General features: G+C 52.3%; 4 protein-coding genes across 4 annotated transcripts; 2 read left to right on the top strand and 2 right to left on the bottom strand.

Moving 5' to 3' along the window:
* Nucleotides 1-5825: 5825 nt before the first annotated feature.
* On the top strand, nucleotides 5826-9766 carry SMAC4_07195 (uncharacterized protein). Its single transcript, XM_003347290.3, has 6 exons — nucleotides 5826-7343; nucleotides 7411-7759; nucleotides 7812-7940; nucleotides 8002-8131; nucleotides 8183-8421; nucleotides 8477-9766. Exons 1-6 carry the CDS (start codon nucleotides 7211-7213, stop codon nucleotides 8574-8576), a joined length of 1080 nt encoding a protein of 359 aa, XP_003347338.3. The 5' UTR covers nucleotides 5826-7210; the 3' UTR covers nucleotides 8577-9766.
* An 821-nt stretch (nucleotides 9767-10587) lies between these two features.
* SMAC4_07194 (uncharacterized protein) lies at nucleotides 10588-12939 on the bottom strand (the record flags this gene model as incomplete). The annotated part of the gene is made up of 4 exons (XM_066090584.1): nucleotides 10588-11368; nucleotides 11453-12445; nucleotides 12540-12679; nucleotides 12755-12939. 4 exons carry the CDS (start codon nucleotides 12937-12939, stop codon nucleotides 10869-10871), a joined length of 1818 nt encoding a protein of 605 aa, XP_065946362.1. The 3' UTR covers nucleotides 10588-10868.
* Nucleotides 12940-14337: 1398 nt separating this feature from the next.
* SMAC4_07193 (uncharacterized protein) lies at nucleotides 14338-18045 on the top strand (the record flags this gene model as incomplete). Its single annotated transcript, XM_066090583.1, has 1 exon — nucleotides 14338-18045. The coding sequence occupies one exon, from the start codon at nucleotides 14338-14340 to the stop codon at nucleotides 18043-18045; it is 3708 nt and encodes a 1235-aa protein (XP_065946361.1).
* Nucleotides 18046-18603: 558 nt separating this feature from the next.
* Nucleotides 18604-21774, bottom strand: SMAC4_07192 (uncharacterized protein). The gene has a single exon (XM_003347287.2). The coding sequence runs from the start codon at nucleotides 21580-21582 to the stop codon at nucleotides 18796-18798; it is 2787 nt and encodes a 928-aa protein (XP_003347335.1). The 5' UTR covers nucleotides 21583-21774; the 3' UTR covers nucleotides 18604-18795.
* Between the last annotated feature and the right edge of the window lie 1992 nt (nucleotides 21775-23766).

Genomic DNA, 23766 nt, shown 5'->3' with positions numbered 1-23766 from the left:
CCCCAAATTGAACAGGTAGTGAGTCCATGTGTACTCTTCTCACTCACTCACCTCGCTTGGCTGCCTTATTCACCTCACAGGACTGTCCCACTTGTCCCATTGGATACTGCATTGAGTTATTTATCCCATCCCACATAGTGGTAGTGTCAACTTTTGTAATCTTTGTCTTCCCCTGGTACACCAGCCAGCCATGGATACGCTCAGATAGGTAGTCCATAGTTACAGAGGTAATAGTTTACTCAAGGTAATTAATTCTGAAGAGTCGTCTGGAATCTGGTCTGGATTGCTCCGGTGACACGCTTTAAAACACTCGGGATCCATGCGTAGAGGCATGTAAGTCCAAGACTAGAGGTAGGTAGTACTGATACCGGTATGTATATCAAGTAAAGTAAAGTAAGGTAGGTTTAAATCATGGCTCCTAGGTCCTGGCTGACTTACTCGCTGCTTTTGAGTCTTGGAACTTGACTTGTAACTAGGGAAGAGTTGGTCGTAAGTACTCTGAGCAAATCGTGTTAGTGTAGTGTATAAATAGACCATGACAAGACTTGTTACTCACTAGGTAGGAGTGCGGAGGTTATAACCGCATTGTTTTATTTTTTTTGGTCTTTGCTCCGACTCGGACTCAGCAAAAGTGTCCTGCTGTATACCTAGGTAAGTATGAGAGATCATCGTAGAGGTTGAGAGCTTTGCTTCTTTTGGAGAACGGACTGGAGCGAGCAGTGGCCTTATCCTAGAGTAGGCTTCCGCAGAATCTTTGATGTTGTACGCTTTTTGCTGCCCCGTACGATTTTTTTCCCTTCCGGAGGTGAGGCTTTCGGGTGCTTGTTCCCATGTTGACAGTTGTTGGCCCGATGGGTGGTTTATATGTTTGACCGTTGAAGCTTAGTTTTGTGAACCATTGGAAGCCGAAGCCTAATCAGACCCTTGAAATCCTGACCGTGAGGCTTGTGTATATGTGATGAGTATAGCTGTGATGCTGTTGCCTGAGACATATACCTAGAGGCAGTATTTATGTTTCCACTTTCCAACCCTTCCTTGACCTTTGTCTGGGCATCTTTAGGTATACGTAAACTTGAAGTCGGTAATAACCAATACAGTGTACCCTCAGTCATTTGGTGTCTTAGTGTCTCAATGTCATAGTGGTGACAAGTCTCGATAACGATCTACGATCATCAGACACTTTTTGGCCCTGGCAACCTGGGTACCAGGTAAGATTCGTTGGTGTCGGAGTAAGAGCTCGATTAGTAGTGGTAGGCGAGTCATTGTGCGTTTGGCAAAGTGTTTAGACTCGACAGTTGGTCTGTTGGTGGTTAGGTAGCTTAACCGTGTGTAGTTGGCTCGGTTTGGCTCGATAGCTTGGTAGCTCGGTCCACTGACGGATCCTGGGTCATGGGTTAGCGAAAAACTGTGAGTATCGCGGAGAAATGTTCTGTTAGGAGATTGAAGCTTCGTAGTATCTGGGTGAGTAGGTAGGTATGTGAGTGACCGAACGAGTGCCGATTACTGTGCTTTTTGTAATCTGTTGAGTTGCCAAAGATGAGTGTCCGATATGCTTGAATGTGATTATTCTCGAATCCACTCAGATCTTATTGTATTTTGTACCCGTTAGTTGGCGTCTGGCGAAGGATTACGGACAAATGCAGATTGTGTCACCCTTTTCAATACTTCGCTCATAATCCAGTCATCGTCTAGGGGGGGTGGCTGTTGTATCGGATTCCGGGCGTAAGCAGTCTGAGGCTAGGGAAAACATTCAAAGCAGTGAGATATCCATCCATGTCCACTACCAAGCAGTCGGGACAAGATTACTGATCACTCATCATCAACATCCACCTCTTTCCTATTCTGTCTTTCCCCAGACGTAATCAAGAAGTGACCATTCCAGCGAACAATAACCGGTGTGGGAACAATGACGATGTCGGTCAGCTTAAGCGTATCCAAGCGAAGGCTAGCTTCTTCTTGGTCTTGACCCTTTGTTGACTTTCAAGTCCTGGACTAGACTTGGGGAAGAGAAGTGCTGCTTAACCAAGATTTACGGACGTTGACTGCTGCAGACAGTACCGTGTTAACAGTGAAGACAGTGTTTGGTTGTGAGATACTCCTTATTTGGAAACCGTGAATTCCAGATTCGAACGTCAGTAAAAGGCCAGTCCTGTTAATGTTAGTAGTCCTGTTAGCTATCGCCTACGTGGCCATCGATAGGGTGGTGTCTAAACAGAGACCAAGGGTTTTAGCCAGTTTCGTACACCCAGCAATGACCATGCATTCCACAAAAACAGGACGGAATCGAACCGTTCGGAAGAGAAAGCGAGAGAAAGGGCTGAGTGGCGCCAACCGTCAACCGTGAGCCGTCCAGAACCGTTCAATGTTGCTCGCGTCTGTGTGGTTCGTGTGCCGCGTGTGTGTGTGACCACAAACGCCATCGGAAAACAATCCGAACGTACAGCAGTCACATCCTATCCAACCAATTGCAGGGAGGAAAGACGATCTGGACTGCCGTACGGTGTGTGGTGAACTTTTGTAAGTCCTGGCTGGGAAGGATCCTTTTTGATGCCGAACAGCTGTTGAAGAATTATCAGGGAGATCTTGAATCCGTTTCAACCAATATCTGAAAGAAAACGACCAAGTCTATCAATGACTTGAAACTGTTGAGAGTCTCCTCTCCGGTGGTCTGGAAGCGAGTCGCATTTTGCCTGGCAGGGCGCGGAAGAGCGGAAGGATATGTACCTGTGCAGTTAATCTCCTCGGATAGTCTGAATGCAGTTAGACAGGCCAAGCGAAGCAAGCAGGGTCTTGATGCCTCGCCTTCCCTGAGTTGGTGAAGAGACTCAGGGGGCAGATGCAAGATGCAAGGAACCAGAACCAGAACCAGAGATGTCGGGAACCACAAGCCGAAAATTGACAAGTGACCGATTTTTCCGATTTCATCTATACACTGTAGCGTGACCACTGATCAGTCTCGAATCCAGTCTAGCGTGTCTACCGAGCTGCTTTGTATTGTGTTGTTGATGGAGTGTATGATGTACTGTGACAGATGTACGGATAACGCATGATTGTTCATATGTTTGAAAGTAGTGTAGATACTGTAGACGCAGAGCAGCAGCATATCTTAAAACTGAACCGCTAAAAATGGGTTCCCACGTTCTTTGCCAACTTGGTAAAACCGACAGTTGGTGAGAAGTCCAGACCACTTTCCACAAAGGGTCATGTTTGTTGCAGATATAGATTGATAAGCCGCCTCCAGTCAGTACCATAACGTGGTAAACGCCGGGGAAAAGCACCTGGACGTTAACAATGGCATTATACAATCCGGGATCTCTGCGATGATATCACACTCGCCTTGTCAAGCTCGGGATTCAGCTTTGTGACATCCCAAAAGGTTCCCGTCGCCAGTCAAGGGAACGTACTGGCTGAAGAGTTATGTACCTGGTAGAGGACGGTGAGAGCTACCCACTAGGGTTCCATCCTAGGCCCCTGGCTCATTCATCAACATAGTGACCCCCTGTTGTTAATACCCAGGTTGTCCTAGCTCTTACACACCAAATGACGGAAAACGGGAAATGGGTTCCTCGGAAACACGTGGTGATATCTGAGCTGGGTCGGGGGTCCTGGGGTCGGGGATCTGGGAGACTTGGATGATGAATCTAGGGTTCCCATGAGTGATTGGTTGTGATGAATTGAGATGGATGTCAAGTTTCTGGATGTGATGGGTATGATGGGTAGTGGGTGTATTTGTCTCGATGGATGGAGATTCTGTCTAGAAAATGATGGCCATGATGAACTCCGAAGTTCAATGTCCGGTAACATCGTTGGTACTATTCTTGTCTGCATAAAGAGATGGGCAAGAGGGGTGTTTAAGATGCTGAGGAGCCAGTGTTTGGTCTCATCATGTGCCCCCTTTGTGTCTTGAAGAACATGTCTTAAACATTTGGAAACACGTGAAGTGAGAAGGCCAGTGCTGTAAAAGTCACTGTAATTGCAGGTCAGTGTGACAGTGACTTTTTGGGTGACCGAGTACTATGTTGCTTTACGCTTGTAAAACCAACGGCCTTTTGCCCAAAGAGAGGAAGTGACGGAAGAGAAGAGAATAGCTCGAGGTTACCGAATCCGAATGTTTCCTGTTTTGTAAAAGATAAAAAGGTTGAAATGCGACGTTGACCCGTACTCGGGACGCCTTGACGCCGCACACACGTGTGAAGGTGGTAGAAAGTGCTGAAAAATGTGAAGCCACCGAAGCGGGCGAAATGAATCTGGAGAAGATGTGAGAGGCAATCAGGGGATTCCCCAGACAGTGGAAATGAGCAAGGTGGGTATACCCGCCAAAGTAGTGGTAGCCGTCCGTCCGCACCGACGAGGAGTCGAGGTGAGGATTGAGGAGGAAATCCGCGGAGTACGGAAGAGCTCCTGGGAAGGAAAAGAGGAGTTTAGTAATCTCGAAAGGATCCACTTTCCTGGGCTGCCCAGCCAAACGTTCCCTTTCAGGAGCGGAGTGCACGAGCCATCTCAGATCATCTCAATGGACATCAGGGGAGCTTTGACGGCTTGGACAGCTTTGACGACATTTCATGACTGGTGTAAACACGGAAATCTTGACTCGGTTGAAGGGTGAAAGGTCTCAGAAAAGAACATTGTAGTAAGCGATGACTGATATGAGTTGACGACCGACGAGGTTCGGAAATGGTGGTTCGGGCACTTGGAGGAGAAAAGGAAGGGAACTGGGGGCTGTCCGGAAAGTGGATGACGGATGTTGCCCATCGGCTTCGTGACGAGCTGCACAAGGTCTTGGTGTCATCCAATTTTGGCCTCTGATCGGGCACTAAACGCAGATTTTTCACAAAGTTTGACAACCGTTGACAATCATTGCTTTGCCCGCAAACTGTCAGCCGCCAAGAGAATAAAAGTAGCCATGTGATAAACACCGCTTCTCTTTTGATCCTTGTATCCATCTGCTATGCCTTTGTAGAAAAGTGAGTTGAGACACGAATGTCGTCACGATCGATGTGTTGACAATGCCAACACAGCTCTTGACGGGTCTGAACTTGGGCTTGTCAAGGGACAAGGCTCGCCTGGCTGTCTGTTCTCTGACAAGTGCGGCGTAAGGGGCAAAAGTTCATGATAACCCGGCGCATTTGCGAGAGATAGACACCCCTTTACCTCGAGCCATCTTCCATGTAGCCTCGTGGCAGAGCTGAAAGGACCCCCAAACGGACCCCAACCCACAGCCCACAACCTATGATCCGGCAGGACTATAGTAGACGGGCACTCTTGCGTGACCCAAGCATTCGGGTATCGATCAGGAATCTGAACTATCGTCGGGTCGCAGTTGAATAATTGTCGCTGTCGTTGTCAGGGACCACCAGTCGTCGCTTGTCAGTGTCATGGTTCGCGCTAAGGATTAATAGCAGTGGAGTGAGATCGGCGTAGCAAAAAGCGAAAGACCCCGGAAGGCCATGAGGAGCGAAGACGGGACTGGTGGCTTTTATAACTGGTGGAGCTGACACCCGAAGATGTGGCCCTTGCGCTGCTCCTCGGTCGCTGAACGTCCACTTTAGCGGCTCCTTCCAGACATTGGCGCCTTTCCCCTCTTCAGAAAGGTTTCATCCAACGAGGAGGCGAGCACCAGTTGACAAGATTACCGCATTAGTACTAGCATAATCTTCGCTAGGCAGCTTCCCCCCACTGTGTCTTTGCGGCACCTTGCTGAATTACGTCCAATAAGAAGCTGCCGTTTACTCTCTACTTTCCCAACAGAGCTAGGATTTGGACAAAGGTCCCAAACAGTGCTGTTTCATTCAGTTAATTAGCCTTGTGCAGAATGGCATTTTAAGCTCCCGAAATGCTAGTGCAATTCTCACTAGGAGGACACATTGGTCAGGTCGGGTACATACCTAGTCACTGCCAGGAGCGAGGCTTGGCTTTCCGCAGTTTAGACCCGAGTAAAGAGTGGATCCGTTGTTCAACACCCGGGTGGAGCACCAAGCAATGCTTCCCATTGGCCCAGTAGCTCTTGGCCTCTTCGAGCCTTCCGCAGTTCCAACCAAATGAGCCTTCCGCAGTTCCAACCAACTGAGCCTTCCCAATCCAGTGTTGTCTGTCGCTCTCAGTAACTGCCTTGTCTGTCTCAGCTTGCAGTCCAGTGTTTCCCCTCTCCTCCATTTTCGCTGCATCATCTCACAATTTTCCACTTCGAGTTTGTTGTTCAGTTGCTGTCCAATTCTGCTCTGCCAACCAAACGTGTCTGCAATCTGAAGATTCAATCAATCCATTCTGCATCCACCTGCTTCGTCTGTACCCGCGCGGGGACTCCCACACATTCAAGCACTGCACTGCACGTCAACCAGAAGGCGTCAAAAAGGTACCTGGGGCCTCGTTCTCGCACTGGACACCACGAACGAACCTGGACGATTTCACACTGGCCGGGCAGCCTGGAACACTCGGGATACAGTGACCCCAGCACCCAAAAGGCAACCCCCGGTTTTTTGTCTCGAACCTGGGCATCCTGGGCCCCATCTCCCTCCCGCAAGATTAACAAAAGGCATTGCCTGCCTGCCTTTCACCTTTACCTTACCTCTTACTTCCCTCCCGTCAATCATTCCGACACCAACCAAACAACAACCCATCTCGCCCTTCAATCATTTTCGGTGCCTTTTTCTTTGTCGGCGACCCTTGCGAACCGTCGACCAACAAACGCACGTGTACGCCAACCGACGGTTGAATTCGACGACTGCCACCGAAAAAAGAGGCTGCCAACCAGAGAGGCGACGGGCAACGATTCACGATTCGCGCCGCATCCACTCAAGACGTCACAAACCAAACCCAACCACCCGTGGTCCCTGCTGTTCCGACCTGGAAAGCTTCCCATCAAAATCAAGTCGCCAAACTCACCATTCAACATCGCCCATCAATTGCGACCGTCGACCAAGTCACCCAAAACCCTCCGTTATTCTCGTCGCCCATCCTCGGTGATTCCAGCTACGGGCGATTGAGGGACGACGACGAAATCTGCCCCTGGTCGACGAGATTCAAGGCCTAGGAAAGGTTGCCAGAGCGACGAAGCTGAACTGCAAATCACATTAATACTCGCCAGAAAAAAATCGTCTTCATGGTTTTCTAGAATAAACCTGTGACCAGACGACCATCCACTTATCCGCCAAGTCCAAGTTCCGGACCATCGTCGACTGCCTCATCTAGCCACATTAGTCGGAAGGGATTCATGATCAAGATGGGCGCGTGCATGAGCACGAGTGATGAGGAGACGGAGCAGAAGAAGAGAAGTCAGAAAATCGATCGCGACCTAGAAGAGGACTCCAAGAAACTACGGAAAGAATGCAAGATTCTACTTCTCGGTCGGTATTCCCTTTGCTCTTTTTTCCCTTCGTTTTTCTATCTGTACTAACATGCGTGCGCGTACAGGCTCCGGCGAGAGCGGTAAATCGACCATTGTGAAGCAGATGAAGATCATACATCTCAAGGGCTATTCAGACGAGGAGCTCACAAACTACCGACCTACAGTCTACAAGAATCTGTTGGAATGCGCAAAGGCGGTGGTGAATGCTATGCACCAGTTCGATATTCAGCCAACAGATCCATCGCTACGGCCCTATGTCGAATTCTTGCAAGATTACAACATGGAGGGATGTCCACCAGGACAAGCCATTGATCCCAAAGTTGGCACAGCTATCCAGGCAATATGGAACGATCCAGCAAAAGACCTACTCATGGAGCGGCAAACAGAGTTCTACCTTATGGACTCGGCAGAATAGTGCGTGTCCATTCATTTTCCCAAAGAATTCACGTACGCTGACTTGTTACAGTTTCTTCATGGAGGTCATGAGGATTGTTGCTGAAGATTATCGACCGAATGAGATGGATGTACTTCGCGCCAGAACAAAGACCACGGGTATCTACGAAACGCGATTCAAGATGGGGCAGCTCAGTATCCAGTAAGTGCCTCATAAAGATCTGTTACACTCGTGCCCTGCCTGAGCTCACACAATGATCTAGCATGTTTGATGTGGGTGGGCAACGTAGCGAACGCAAGAAGTGGATTCACTGCTTCGAGAACGTCACATCCATCATCTTCTGTGTTGCCTTGAGCGAGTACGACCAAGTACTGCTCGAGGAGAGCAGTCAGGTATGTCCACCACGTCACCCCTGGTACAGACATGGTGCTAACTTGTAACAGAACCGCATGATGGAAAGTCTGCTGCTCTTTGATTCGGTCGTCAATTCGCGCTGGTTCATGAGGACGAGTATCATCCTGTTTCTCAACAAGGTTGACATCTTCAAGCAGAAATTGGGGCGGTCACCTCTAGGGAACTACTTTCCGGATTATTCTGGTGGTAACGACGTCAACAAGGCTGCCAAGTACCTACTATGGCGCTTTAACCAGGTTAACAGGGCTCACCTTAACCTGTATCCTCAGTATGTCATCTGTATCGTCCTGATTCATGAGCGGTTATGCTAACATTCGTCACAGCTTAACACAAGCCACCGATACTTCCAATATCCGTCTCGTGTTTGCCGCCGTCAAGGAAACCATTCTCAACAACGCTCTTAAAGACTCTGGTATTCTATGATGAAAGACCTTTTTCGCTCACGCATTTTCTTCCTTCCTCCATCTCTCTCTCTCTCTCTCTCGCAACAGCGTTCAGAATATTACCAAGTCTCTCTTCCTGCATGACTCGGCGTTAAGGGGTGGTTGGCTGTCTGGCTGGCCCGTTAGCAAAAGCACGGCGGTGACAGCTGGACGCGGCGGTTCTTGTCTCTGCTATCCTATTCCCAGGTTCACGCGCGTTTGGAACGTTGGCCAACCTGAGGTTTGATTTGCTTTCAATCAGTTTTTTCTTCTTGCCATCAGCATGCATTCACCTGAGCGACTGGGCAGCGCGCATTATTCACAACATCATGAACAACGTGATAGTGCGCACACATCATTCATCATATTATCTTATCACAACCATACTAACTCGGAACTTATTGTAATTTTGTTTACACACACACCGCTTTTTTTCGCGTCGAATGCAGAACAGCATCGGAGCAGAGCACCCTTTCACGACGGCTACTGGATCGACTGAGCAGTCCCTTGCTTTTTTGTACATTCCTTTTCAAACCGCATCGCAAGGAAAAGAAAATTGGGGAAGAGACATGTCTCAAGACGTCACTGTCACTGCCATGGGAGGAGCACGGAAAAAGGAAGAGATCATCAGAGATAGAAATCCGGGGGAAGGAGTCCGTGGTCTTGTCGCCTCCCAGTGAGGTTTCGATTTTACATTACAATACGGTCCGTTAGTCCGAGGTTCATCCAAATCAGACAGGGGAGATGGAAGAGGGAGGAAGAAGAAGAAGAAGAAGAAGAAGAAGAAGAAGAAGAAGAAGAAGAAGAAGCCATGATGTTCACGAATTCGTTCTGTTTCGTCTCCGGTAGCGAGCCGCCAGCCACCATTTGATGGATGGTTGGCAGGCTTGGAGTCTTTCTGGTCAGTCAGTCATAGGATATCTGATGATGAAGTAGGATTGAACAAACAAAACAGGTGCTTAGCTTACCTTATTGATGAGTTGATCAAGTGGATAACGACGACACCTGGCAGTTGGCAGTTGGCAGTTGGTAGAGAAAGACAGACGGGCAGACTAGAGACGGAAGACAAGATAAGACAAGACAGTGATACGATACGATGCGATTGTAGCGGTACCGAACAGATAATTACATATCTTGTGTACCCACCTACCTACCTACCTACCTGTGTACCTTGTACGTTGCTTTGGTGTCTACTGTGATGGCAATACATGCTTTATTGTTATGACCAGGTGGTTCGTGGTAGTCCGTTGATGTGCTTATCCTTAATGAGGAAAGGGGTGGTACATCATAGGAGACTAGGGAGGCCAACCTAACTACTGGAGAGCGTCACAAGGAGCCAACCCCAGCCACACCAACTAACAATACCCATTAGTATTCCAGATTAGGAACTGGAACCGACGGTCAACATATCATAGCCTTGGAATAATATCTGACCGACAAGCTTTTATTCTTCCATAGTGTTACTGCATACCATAGTCTCTTATTTCCAACCTCACCTCCAAGTTGCCGTCCACCACACCCTTGAAAGTTCACCTACGAATCTCCAGCCTGGCATTTTTACAAATTCAATCCATTGATCGTCATTGAACCGTATAACATTCGCTGCCTCCAGTCCAGGACAACACCACCATTTCTCGAGTACCTCCAGTCATCTACGTCGCTTCGCTCAGGACCTTCGTTCCCTAGTGGTAACAAAAAGCTACGATACCTCTACCTATACACTCGTTTACCATTGGTACCTACGGTACCTACCTAGCAGATACGCTCAAGCTAGCCACAGAGTAGAGGTAGGTATATAAACCAAAAGCATGCAAACACGGCAATGAATCTGGATCAACGATGGACACGGCAAAGAAAGTCCAGTCCTGCAGTGCATGCAGTGCACGATAGGTGGTGCAAGTTCTTAAAATAAAAAAAAGCATGCTCTGTCAAGAAAAGCCGCCCACGCGCTACTGGGAATTCTTCGGATTCTCCAGTCTTCAGTCTTCGAAGCGATCAAATTTTACCTCTACCCTCCAGGGGCGACATATGGTACGCGCCTCTTTATTCGGCGCGCAAAGCGCTTCAATTCACTACCTACCTACCTTACCACCGTCATCATCAATCATGACGCTAGGTAGGTAAGGTACCTACATGTACATGTCGGCAAGAGCAGGGCAGGAAGGTTTGAATCGCTGATGAAGGGTAGAGGTAGGTACCTTAGGTATCCTGCAAGACATTCTGCAAGACATCCAGCTTCTGGCGCGAACAATATGAAACCCAGTAGACCATTGCTGTTATCTGACAGGAAGATTTAATTTGATGCCTCACAATTTGGCCTGAGCTTCAATTCATGCACCTTGCGAGCCAAGTCTTGAGCATATCCACACATGGTCATGGTGGGATTCCAACTACCCGCAGTTGGGAAAAGGGCAGATCCAGTGACGTGAACATTCTCAATCCCGTGAGGACGATAAAGCTCATCCACGGAACCACCAATTTCCTTGGGTCCCATAAAGCAAGTGCTTGATTCGTGAACGACACCAGGGATTCGAATGGTGTCGACGGCTGGTTTCGTCTTGATCCAGCCATGACTTGTCTCATCCCACCATTCGATGTTCGACTCATGCTCATCGCCGCCCGCCATTTCTTTGATGGTATCGTAGGTTGCCATGTCCATCACGTCCCAGCAGGAATAATCCTCGTCGGTCAAGGTGTATTGCAGCGTGACGTTGCAAGTCGGGTCGGTGCCTTTGTTGAGAGTGACATGATTCTTGGGGTTCTTCTCGCTGATCTCGCCAAGAGCCGAGCAAACTAAAACAGTAAAGTGTGCTAGGTTAGCTTTCTAATCCTCTCCTAAATAGCTGCAAAGGGCGGGCGGCTTCTTCATGTACGTACCAAACACAACGTAGTCCTCAGAACCGCTAAGTTGATCAAGCGTCGCCGCAGCAGCATAGTCTGGACACTCGCGAGCCGCGTCCTCTTCATCGTCTTTCGGGTTGGGGGCATTCAGCGCCGTTACCGAGACGTGATACTGTAGGCCGCTCTTGGGATCCCTGCCAGCCACGTAGGCAGCAGCCATCTTGAGCGTGTCTTCCTTCTTCCAGCCCTTGATGTTCTTCACGGGGCATCTTGCTGAGATATGTGTCGCGAAGTGGCCGGTAAGCCTCTTGCCGACGGTGTCACGGCAGCTCTCGAAAGAGTTCAGCAACAGGGTGGCGTTGGGAATGGCTCCGGTGCAGAGGATGATCCTGGTCTTGTTGCCAGTCCACGACAAAGTGCCCTTGCTGGTGTCGATAACACGGACAAATTCATCGTCGTCGCCTTTAGCCATGCTTGTCGCCACACAGTCAACCATGATTTCCAAAGGCGCTCCCTGATTGATTTTGGCCAGCTGCCTCTGTCGTTCCAAGATGCCGAGAAGAGGCCCGGGGACAGAAAACTTGTTGAATCGCAGACGAGAAGTCGGGCTGCGTCGTCCGACAGCAAGGGGGGCCGACTCGGCATAGTCGGCAGTGGGAATCTTACAAACTGAGCGCTTGAGAATGCGATCAATGGCAGTCTGCAGGCTTCCAAAGACGCCATCGTCGATCTGAGCTGCCGGTGTGACATTCAAGAGTTCCTTGGCCTCTTTCCAGAATTGCTCGTGTGAAGCAGTCTCTTTCATGGACTCGGGAAAGTCGCGCATGAGGTCTAGACTCGGCCTCGGACTCCAGGCGGACCAGAATGTCGATCGGCCACCGAAAAATGGGCAAGACCCGTGGCAGAACTTGAGCTCCTCAGTCTCAAAGGTCTTGCGCGAGAGGGTCCAGGGGAATGTCTCGGAAGGTCCGCCCATAACCATTTTGAAAGGAATTGGCAGGTTCTGGAAGTGGGAAGGAAGCCAAAAGCCTGTAAACAAATTAAAGCATGCATGAGACGACGGCACTTACTACATAACGGTTCAAGGGGAAAGCAATAGAAAAGTACAGGTAGAGGTACTTACCTCCACGCTCCAAGCAAAGAATTTTGGCACACGGGTCGAGCTCGAGTGCCTTCTGAATGAATGCGAGAGCAGTAAAGCCCGAACCGATAACGATGTAATCAAAGTCTCCATGGGCCAGGATATTCCCCCAGGTCTGGTCACTAAGTAGAAATCAAGATCAGAACTGCAGTAAAATCTTGCACAAATCCAAGTATCATTATTGCCTGGCTTCATACCTCGCGAAGTAGTCAAGGGCCATGACCGACGTGGGAGTAGGTGCCTGCACGCCAGGCACAGGGTACCCGTAGGTGTTGGCTAGCTGAGGCTGGCGATCATTGTGTTTTTTCCCAACGCGGCAGTGAAAGCTAGGGATCGTTTTCCCTGGGATGGTCAGGTAGTCTGGGAGGCTTTCGGTGTTCATGATGGAAGTAAGGATCACACGTGGCCGTATATTGTACAAGTGAAGTAAAAGGTTTGGTTCGGTTTTATATCGTCTGTTTGGTATTTTTGTCGTTCGTTGTCAACTGGTCTGGAGCGTCCTATTTATGTTATCTCATGACATGTAGCACCTTTGTGAGCAGAAAGAAAAGGTACCTCCTAGACCACATGCATCCTGGAACGGCATAAGGAGGTAATGTACACATGTCACAGCGTTAGACCTCTGTGACTGACGTCCGTGATCGCGGCCATGGTCTTTGTCACCACCATGTACCATTCACATGCCTGTGCAGGCTGCAGTCTGATTGGCCAAGTCCTCCCAGACTCGCGCGGCTGGGACACTATTTAAAGGCCAGTCCTCTTCGCACAGCTTACGACTGTTCGCTTTCTTCTTTGTGCAATTACGCATATCTACCTACATCTACGATAGGTGTCATAAACACAAGTCTAAAGTCTCGTTTAACTTCAGTCTTTCATTTCTACTCCATATGGTCAATATGCCCCGTTGGAATCGTCAATTTCTACTCATTCGAACGGTCTTTTGGTTAGTTACGCACGTCAGTCATGGATTCGGAACTCGAATCCGAAGTTCAAAGTCTTTTTTTGATTTCTTTTATTTCCACTCCATATGGTCGATACATGGCGGATCCGTTTGCTCCGTTGGAATTGTTATTCTCTGCTTATTCTAAGAGTACTTCGTTTAGTCACGTACGTTTGTCGTGGAGCCCGGAGTTTGAATCCGAAGTCCAAAGTCTCCTTTGACTTTAGTCTTTCATTTCTACCCCTCATGGTTATTATACCCCGTTGGCATCGTCACTTTCCGCTTATCCGAACGATATCTTGGTTGGTTTGCCGCTTGTTGTGCCTATCTGCTAGCAAAGACTCTCTTGATTGAAGCTGTTATGGTGCTCAGAGCTGCAGAAAGTTGATGCTTCAATGACGTTACAAATATGTTGATAGTATGAAGAATCCACAACTCGCTCCCGGAGCTTCAGAAAATTGATGCTTCAATGACGTGACACACATTTTGATAGTATGAAGAATCCACAACTCCTTCAAGCAACCTCAAGTGGATTCGGACTCGCGATAGTTTGCCGGATTTGTCTCCGGAGCTCCGGGGCCGTCATGGTCTAGGTTTGCAGACACTTCCATGAAGATTGAGCTGCTCACCAGCTTCTCGAGCCCTATCCTTCCCTGTTGTGACCCCCGAGTTCCAAATGGTTGAGGACTCGGGGTGGGCCAATCTCTTAGGCATAACAAAGCCTTGAAACCCAGCCTCTGTTTGAAGGTTGAAAGGATCAACAAGGTCTTCAAGACCAAAGTAGCTTATCAGCTGAATTGAACTCTTTGTTTCCAAGCCCAGAACTCTGCCCTCTGTGACATGGCCTGGCACGCCCAACTTGCGCTGGTGGTGCTGGCTCTGGTCTGCCTAGCGACCGCCCGGTGTTCCGGCAGGTCAGACGCCTGCTCCTCTAACCCGGTCCCGTTGTGGCAATTCAACGCGCTCAACTTCCACGCCGATACGTGCAACCTCAAGTGGAATCGCGGCTGCACCGACCTGGACAGGCACGGCGCGCTGCAGCAGAAGCCGCCGCCGTACTCACTATGCAATTCGGGCAACCAGCCGGCCGGGCTGGTGCCCGTCGACGCCTACACGCTGGCGCTGCAGAACAACAACTTCGCCCCGGGCTCGGCCAAATGGTCGCTGCACGGTCTGTGGCCTGGATCGGCCGAGGGCACTGGCTCCAGAAACCAGCCCTACGGCTGCCTGCACGGCGAGGAGTTCGACGAGACAATCCTCACGACCTTTGGCGGCCTGCTCAACTACTTCTGGCCGACAAACGCAAGGTTCAACAACACGATGGAATGCTTCATCCTGTCCGAGTGGATGAAGCACGGCACCTGCGCAGTAATCCCCGGCGCTGACGGCACCGCGTTCCGGCTGTCGCAGGAGGACTATTTCCGCACCGCCTTTGTAATCACCAACGAGTTCAACCAAAACCCGGCGCTGCGCGACCGGCTGCTGGGAAATGTGAGGCTGGACGACGTGGAGCCGCTCATTAGCACCCGCTGCGTGCAGTGCGCATATCTGGCAACGGTGGGCTGGACAGGCACCGACGTGGCGAGCGTGCCGCGCATGTCGGGCGACTGCATTGACCAGTGCTTTGAGTGCGGTAACGACTGGGACACATGCCCGCCGGCCCAGCTGGATAGCACCGTGATGCTGGACCCGAACAACGCGCCGCGGGAGAATCAGAGCGACAGCAGCAGTAACAGCAATGATGGAACTACAAGCTTCCCGCTGCTGGAATTCGTCTCCCCCTGGGAGGGCACCTGGCGCTCGTTTGGCGCTGAGCAGGGCGGGTCCGGCAAGTTCGAGTTCGCGCAGACCTTCACTGACAAGGTCCTGAACGTCACCACCGACAGTCCATACCCCCAGACGTGCACCTACGAGCGGCGCGGCCCCAAGGAGCTGGTCCTGCGATGCGGTGGCGACCATCTGGAGGACTGCCTGGTGCAGCGGTTGCCGGATATTAGCGGGCTCGAGGCGGCCTTTCTGGCTTGCAACCACACCGGGGAGCCGGCGCCGGCGAGCTTCTACGCCGCCATGGACACAAAAGGGTGCGGCAACTTTCTCATGTTCCGCTGTAAGGCGTCGGCGGCAGGCTGTTCCTTTTCTCCGGATGCTATCTCGGCGTCTAAGCCCAAGGCCGAGACCAAGATTGAGCCCGAGTCCGATTCCGAGTCCGAGTCCAACTCCAGCCTTGTAAGCCACTTCCAGCCTGGCATTGTCGGAGCACACCCCGCGCTGCTAGGCTCGTGGCGCGCACTGCAAGTATCTAGCAACTATGCAAAGGGCCTTGCACAATGGAACTTCACTGCCGACGGCCAAGCATCGCTGCGGTGGCCAAACTACCCCAGCCGCGCCGTGCAGCGCTACTCAGTCTCGCACTCGGATGAGGACCCCAGCCTGGTGCGCCTTGCCAGCGCCAGCGGCACCATCACCACCTGTCGCTTCCAGTTCCAGTACCAGCCGGTGTACTCGTACGCCGTGCTCGACTGCGGAGCGGCAGTAGACAACGAGGAAAATACGCAAAATTCGAAATGGGCCATGGGCCGGTGCAACCCGTGCAGCGCCCACTGTCGCTACTCGTGCAGCCCCGAGAACGACTTCTGCGGCGCCGGCTCGTGCGCAGACCCGGCCGAGTCGGTGGAAGCGGCAGCATCCGTCGATGCCCTGCCCTTGCTGTACCACCATGACTGGTGCACGCCCGAAGACTCCGGCTGCTGGCCCACCAAGACGGCCATCCGCAAGCTGGAACAGGCGCTGGACCCAACGGTGCCCCGGCTCGGCGTCCGGTGGCGCAGCTACCCGGACCCGCAGCCGGCGCCGGTACCAATGGCCTCCGTTGATAACCAGTCCTTCTACGGTCTCGGTAACGCGCCCCAGGGCCTCAGGGCGCTATACTATTACCAGGACATCGCCGAGATGCAGCGCCCATGTTTCAACCCGGCCGACCGCCCTGCCGTGTGGAACAACGCGTCCGACATGTGCAAGGCGGCGGTGCACCAGAACGAGTACCGCAACTGGAACCCCTTCATCGTTGTCTTCCCGCTCAACGAGCGCCATGTCATCGCCGCCCTCGACTTTGCCGCGCGGCACCGCCTGTGTATCGCCACTGCCGGCACCGGCCACGAGTACAACAGCCGCAACTCGTGCCCGACTGGCGGCATCCTCATCCGCACAATCCTGCTCAAGGACAAGACCTTTGTGCCTACCTGGCGTGAGAATTCGACCCTGGCCCCTGCTGGCGCATTCCGCTTCGGCGCCGGCTCCACCTTCGCCGAGATGCACGCCTTCTCGAAAGACTACTCCCGCGTCATTGTATCGGGCTGGTGCTCCACTGTCGGCATGGTCGGCTTCCATCTCGGTGGCGGCCACGGGATCCTTGCGCCGTCCATGGGCCTCGGCGTCGATAACGTGCTTGAGATTGAAGTTCTGCAGGTCGGCCGCAACATCTCCGGCCAGCCCGTCGTCCACAAGAAGATCGCCAGTCGCAGCCGCAACCCGCAGCTCTTCTGGGCCATGCGCGGCGGCGGCGGCAGCGTTTGGGGCGTCGTTCTCTCCATGACCATCCGCGCCCACGCCGTGCCCGACGGAGGCCTCAGCCGCGTCTACATGTCCCAGACCGGCACCTTTTGCCCGGACTCGCGCAAGTTTGGCTACCAGTGGCTACGCGGCATGTGGGCTCGCTTCACCGCATGGCAGCTGAGCCTCAACCAAAAGGTCAGCACGCAGCCCGGCTTCTTTATCGACACCTCCCAGTACAACAAGACGCGTGACCTCTGTTCCGTCACTTGGGAGTTCAAATTTGAGTACTTTTACGCCGGCGGTCAGGCAGAGCGGGACTACATTCGGTTCCGCGACGGCCTCAAGGACGTGCTGCAGACGACGGAGACCGTGCAGGAGGACAACTACAAGTCAGCCTATGATTACCTGCTCTCCATGCCCGCCAACAAGTTTACGCTCGTGCCCGTGAACCCGCTGCCGGCGGCGCAGCACCACACGCCCTCGGACGCGGCCACGGGCTCTCAGAACTCGGTCCTTGTCTCGCGGCAGGCCCTGGAGACAAACTTCACCTCGACCATGATGGACGTGCTGGACATCTGCGTCGAGACGCTGGAGAATCCCGACAAGACGTCGCCGGACCCATCGGGCTATCGCTGCGGCTTCCACTACCTCTACACGTCGCTGACGGGCAACCTGGGGAGCGCGCAGCCTAACGACACGGCCATCTCGCCGGGCTTCCGCTCGGCGCTCATGCTGTGGAATGCGCGCACCTTGACGACGCAGCAGTCGCAGGACACGGTGTACAAGCTGGGGCCCAACAGCTACTTCTCCGAGAGCTCGTATGTGATGCACAACTGGACGGCGAGGTACTGGGGCGACAAGGCGTACGAGCAGTTGCTAAGCGTGAAGAAGGCGCACGACCCGGGGAATCATTTCTGGTGCCATCACTGTGTTGGGGATAATCCGGATGATGCGTTTGGGGAGCAGCCGGATGCTGCTGCGGCTCAGGCTGAGTGAGTTTGTCAAGCACTAGTTAGTGTCCGGAGAGGCAGCCGCGGCCCTGTCGCGGCGGCTTTGCCTTTGCCCTTCCGTAGAGTGTGCAAGGCTGGATCCTGGGTTGTGGCCTGTGTAATTGCTGGTCTTTAGGTCGTACCGTGATCTTCCCAAAGTATTGAAAGTGGTTGCGGTTAAAAGTTTTTCAAGATGGAGGTGCAAATGGAAGTGCAAATGGAAGTGCAAATGGAGGTGTAAATGGAAAGAAGCGCAAGGGTACTAACAGAACGAAATTTAAAATGTTAGTGGTAACAATTATTTACGTAGGTTGCGTAAGCAGGAAAGGCCGTACAATATCAATTTGTTAGTGCGTGCGGGGCTTTTATAGGTTCCCCCCACACCTCCCAGTTAGAAGTACCAAGTATATGGAGTCGGTATCAGGGGTAAATGGCAGGGGTAAGTACGTTATGTACAACCAAGATCATAGTGTGTACGGGCGGGATAAGATGCCAATCAAACAACTACCTCGTGATCATTCATGAATATACCTACCATTCATTACTCTTCACCAACCGGTTCGTCCACCAAACAATTCCAGTTTATTCCGTTCATCATTACTATTCATATACTTTTTGCTAACAGAGCTCGCCTGTTGCCATCTAGGGTTCCTCCCGGTTCCCCGGTTCCCCATCTCCCATCTATATTGAAACCATTCCACCCCCTCTCAAACCTTCCCCTCCTTCCCTCAGCCTCTTCATCCCATATCATGCCCCATTAATGAAACCCGCTACCATCCTTCCCATCTCTACTACTACTACTACTCTTGCTTTCATCCCCCCTTCCACTCACACTCCCGCTCCCACTAGCCAACCTAGCCGGCATCAACGGTGACAGCGGCCCTGGACCTAGACCAGCTTGTTCTAGATCCGCAGCCGATAATGCCTTCGAGGTTCGAACGGCCATACTTGCTTTTCGTGGGCGGGTGGGGCTGTTTCCGCTGCTGGGACCACTGCTGGGAGTAGCGTCTTCGAAGCCTCCTGATTGTTGTGGGGTGGGTTCGGAGTCCCGGGTTATTTCCGGTGAGTGTGCCGATGATGAAGATGCGGTGGGTGTGGGTATTTGTGGCGGCCCTTGTGATTCTTGTGATTGCGAAGAGGCAGACTGTCCGTTAAACCCGTCTTGTTCCACGTCCACGTCCACTAGCACTTCCTGTGTCCCTGTGCTGGTGCCTGTAGCTGATGCGTCAGGCTTGGGTCGGATAGTAAGGTTACTGCTTTCATCAAACTGCAATCCCAACCCCATTCCCTCTCCCTCATTATTTCCACCGCCCTGAGAATGAGAATGTCCCCCCTCAGCCTCCAGCGCCTCAGCATACTCCCTCGTCACCCTCAACCCTTCTCTCACAGCCTCATTCAGTCCCGCCAAAAGCTCGCTCGCCCCATTAAACCCTTGCACACCCCACTCGCTCGGCAGCAAAGAGTACATCCTCCTCGCATCCGCCAGACATTTCTGGGCTTGAAGATACTTGCCCATGCTCACCCACGCCTGCGCAGCCAAAACGCTCCACATCGCCGATTTCCGCCTCCTGCTTCCCCAGAGCTGAGACCCCGTTCCGCGCTTGGAAGCATAACAAACAGCCAACCGCTCCCTAAGCAAGGCGTCGCCAATGGGACCGAACAGCCGCATCTCCAAGAGACGGGTGCCCCACCGGACGGACTCGTCTATCCCTGTCCCGCCTCTTAACCTCAAGAGTTCCAGCGACAAAAGGGTAGACCGAACGGCCCCGTACAGCGAAGAGCAGCGCGTGTGGTAAGAATACAGAGCCTGTTCGACCATGGGGTTGATGATCTCGACTCTGTTTTTTGAAGACATATTCTGCGGCATGATAAGCAGAGACAAGGCGGCCATCTCGTTTGCTGAAGCGTGGTATTTCCATGCTTTGTCGTTTTGGAAATCTGTTCGCAGTAAGTCGTAGGTGGACATGGCGAGCTTCCAGTCACGAAGCATGAATGCGAAGTCGGCCAGGCGGCGCATGATGGCTTCGGGGGTGTCGGGGCGGTAGTAACCTAGGGTTTCGAAGCCGTTGGATGAATTACTACTGGAGGAGTTGCGGGAGGTGGATGAGGAGGAGGAGCTGGAGCCGAACATTGTAAAGCGTTTTGATAAAGACATGAAGCGCCCGGAGATGCCCCGGCGGCGGGAGGCGACTTGGTCGTTCCAGAGCGAAACGTTGCGCTCCATGGTCGGTATTATGCTCTGGATGACCATTTCGCGGATGAAAGTGCGGATGGCGGTGGCGTCGGATTCGAAGATGTAGCGGTTGAAGAGGTGCGGGTCGTCGTCGAACGAGTCTTGGAGTTGCTCGGACCGTTCGATGTCGGCGAGCTCTTCGGAAGCAGACATCCAGTCTGATCGGGGCAGGGGGATGCTATCGTCGTCGGTCTCGGCGGATTGGGAGGAGCGGATGCGGAGCAAGTGGCAGTGTAGCCCGAAGTGGCGCTTCATTTGGTCGAAGAGTTGCATGGACTTGGTGATGTCGCTGCGCTCTTCGTCGTGTACTAGCACGTAGTAGCGCAGGAAATCGCCGTCAACCCATGGTGGTATCCTTTGCTCCGCCGGTGTGGTTTCGCTGTAGAGTTGCCTGAGGGCTTCGATGGGCGCTGGGTGTCGGGAGCTGATGGCTATTACGCATGCTACCGGGTGGGAGAATGTTTCGTGTGACGCCATGGGAATGCCGGAGAGTAGTCGTCGGAGGTAAAGGGCATAATATGGTGACGTAGCGTCGGTGTCGAGACCTTGCCTGGTGGGCGTCGTAGGTGTTGCTGGCCCCATGCTTGCCTCCTCTGCAAAGCCCAAATGCTTCTCAACCACTTGTTCCACCTGCTGAACCAAGCTCGTCTTCTTCCTCGGCATGCTGTATTGTCCCGGTGGTTGTCCGTTAGGCGGAGGTCCCCTTAGTGATCGTGGATCTGGTAGCGTATCTGGATCTTCGATGGCTTCCCCGAACTTTGTGAAGCGGACTGAGAAGTCATCCCATGTTCGTGCTGCCCCGTTGCTATCCCTGATGGTAACCCTCCCCTGAACGCGCTCTCCGAACGGACGGAGCAGCTCGAACAGACCTCCTTTGAAGCCCTTCTCTTTAACCAAATGTTCAACATCTTCCGAGTCGTGGATGGCGATGTGAGGGACGAAGCTCTTGAGGATGAGGTTGAGAGGATCCCCGGGGTTCTCGGCGGCCGCGGTGTCGAGGAGAGATTGCTTAAATCCTCCGCTACCAAAGACGGAGCCGGTCAGGCTGCGGGCTGGGGAACCCATGGGTGCTGGTGACCCGGAGCGGGATCCCGGTGGTGTAAGTGTTGACCTGAAGAGGGAGGCAGCCGACGGGTTCGTTCGTCGTTCGCGAATAGGGGTGGTCGGCTGGGCTTCGGGTTGGGAGAGAGGACGGGAGTCGAGAATAAGCGGTTGTCCCCGTTGCTTGGAGGGTAGGGGCTTCATGGTGGGGTTGGCCATGGACAGCGACGCGAGAGGGTCGTTAGGGGGCGCATTGTCGGCGGACTGCATGAAGAAGTGCTGGGTATAATGAATCAGCTGTAGAGGAACTTCCGGTTGGTGTATCGATACGCGGTAGTGTTAATTGTTGGTGACGGTAATGTTACGGCGCAGATGCTGTGACGACAAGTTGAAGATGGGATGAGACAAAGCAATGGTGGTGCGTGTCGCTGTAAGCTAGTGGACAAATAGCGGGGTGCTAAGGTATCGGTGTCCGGCGTGGAGTACGGTACATGTATCGGCGCAAGCGAGACGGGATCACGGTGTTCGGAAACAAAAGGTGGACTGCTGACGGCGGCGGAAGATGCAAGATGGAAGCTGGAAACAGTGAGGTCAGCCGGTGCCGCGGCCCTGAAGCGACGTTAATCTTCGGGGCTCCGCATCCTCCGCCCGCTGACGTCCGGCGGTCTGTGCTTGCCGTTCTCTTATCCGCTTATGCCAAAACATCCCATCACGTAGGGTCAGTGATAACACCCAAGACTCATTTTGGACGTCTCCTCTTTCATCTTTCCCCTGAACAAAGTAAACAATGACCGCCCCACTCTCGACTGGCGTGTTGGCGTATGAGCAAGCTCAATCTTTTCGAGATACCCCCTCCATCACTCGACATGCTCTGGCCTTCCCCCCAATACTACTCTGAATCGCGCCCTATCTTTAAACCCGGCGTCGTGCTTCGGCCTCCAACATAGGCGCAAATATCCAGGATATTTTGCATAGCGGAAAAACTTCGGGCCTGGTTCGATCTTGTTACTTGACTTGATTAAACAACTTGGGTTTTCACTGTTGCCGGTCTTAACAACGCAAATTAGATTCACCAAGAAAATAGAACCATGATATCTACCGACCTCCGGTGAGCTGACGAACGTTCGCTCCGGCGTGTATCGCCAAGCCAAGTCAACCGAGAAACATCTACCGTCTGTTGACCTGAGTGCCGATTCGCAGGATACGGTGACGCCGTTGGAACATGCTTCCAGAAAATGGATTGTTCCAATGGCGACAGATGGACGGTTCACCATTAGCCATCTCGGCTGAATGTTCCGGTCTGCTATGGTGTCAGTGGCCCAGACCGGCAAGAGGTAACGTTAACTACCATCTTATAGAGGACGGCGTTTCTGCCACCAGTATGGTATGGACCATTGAAAAGGTCACTGGTCAAGTCCGACACAGCTCTTTGAGAAACCATCACTGTTTTTCTTTGCGGCTCTTCTCTTCGACCTCCTTCACGAGTAGGGCCTTACTCCTACAAGTAAACAATGTTACATTCAGGAGAGGCTCACTCCTCCCTGGTACCTGATCTGCCGCCAGCCCCCAACACCGCAAAGCTACCCCAGCTTCTTGGCAAATCGGATGTGCAATCCAAAATCATCTCAATATCGACCTCGCCAGCGTCCTTGAAGATGACTGCCGAGAAATTTCCCCACTTTAATAGATGAAAATGCCCTCTTCTCGCCTCACCACTCTTCCGTTCTGCTCTCGACCGCGCAGAATATGGATTAGATGCTACCCTCTTTCCGTCCGATATACTAGATCTTTACGTTTCTGGAGGCTAAACATCTCAACTCGGATTCCCTCACACATTTCCAGAATGCCGTTCCATTCGGGTGGTTCATGTATCTTTCCGCTCACCGGGCCTTGTATCGGACCTCATCCTTCACCACTCTTCTCTACGGTCTCATCAACGACCGGCCGAGCTAGAAAACGCGTTCCGGATCCAATGCGCTTTTCAGGCCGAGTGGCTTGAGATTCGGGTCGAATATGTCCTATTCCACTGCGCTATCGGTATCAGCAACGAACACAGCATCCAGGTCTCAAGTTGAGACAAGCAGGTCCACACGACAGAGAGCTTTCAGCTCATCTACTCTTGTTACATAGCATACACGAGCTTGCCAATTCCTGGTTAACCATGGGAAGTAGTACCACATCAACCACAGGCGGCAACGGCCAAGTCGGCACACTGCATCGTGGAATTTTATCCCTCCATACACTCCGCACTCCGATTTACCCAACCTCGGGTGTTGGCCCCGAGCTGCGTAATCTTCATCACTATCCCATATGGGTATTTTTCTCTTAAGCGATATCTCATACCACGATCACGGAAGCGATGGCAACTCAAGTTACACGCGCCCCAGTCGGAGCCGGTTGATGTTTGTTTAATCTATACCTGCATACTCGTTGGTTGGTTACCCCTGGCAAGTA

The sequence above is a fragment of the Sordaria macrospora genome, chromosome 3 (genome assembly GCF_033870435.1).
Source record: "Sordaria macrospora chromosome 3, complete sequence".
Taxonomy (NCBI): Eukaryota; Fungi; Ascomycota; class Sordariomycetes; order Sordariales; family Sordariaceae; genus Sordaria; species Sordaria macrospora.
This window is presented reverse-complemented; position numbering and strand designations above follow the sequence as displayed.

Excerpts from the sequence above, each read along its gene's own strand:
- SMAC4_07195 (XM_003347290.3), top strand. The coding sequence starts at position 7,211 with ATGATCAAGATGGGCGCGTGCATGAGCACGAGTGATGAGGAGACGGAG. Across the intron at positions 7,344-7,410 it reads ATGCAAGATTCTACTTCTCG|GCTCCGGCGAGAGCGGTAAA; the intron begins GTCGGTATTCCC and ends GTGCGCGTACAG. Across the intron at positions 8,422-8,476 it reads CACCTTAACCTGTATCCTCA|CTTAACACAAGCCACCGATA; the intron begins GTATGTCATCTG and ends CATTCGTCACAG.
- SMAC4_07192 (XM_003347287.2), bottom strand. The coding sequence starts at position 21,582 with ATGCAGTCCGCCGACAATGCGCCCCCTAACGACCCTCTCGCGTCGCTG.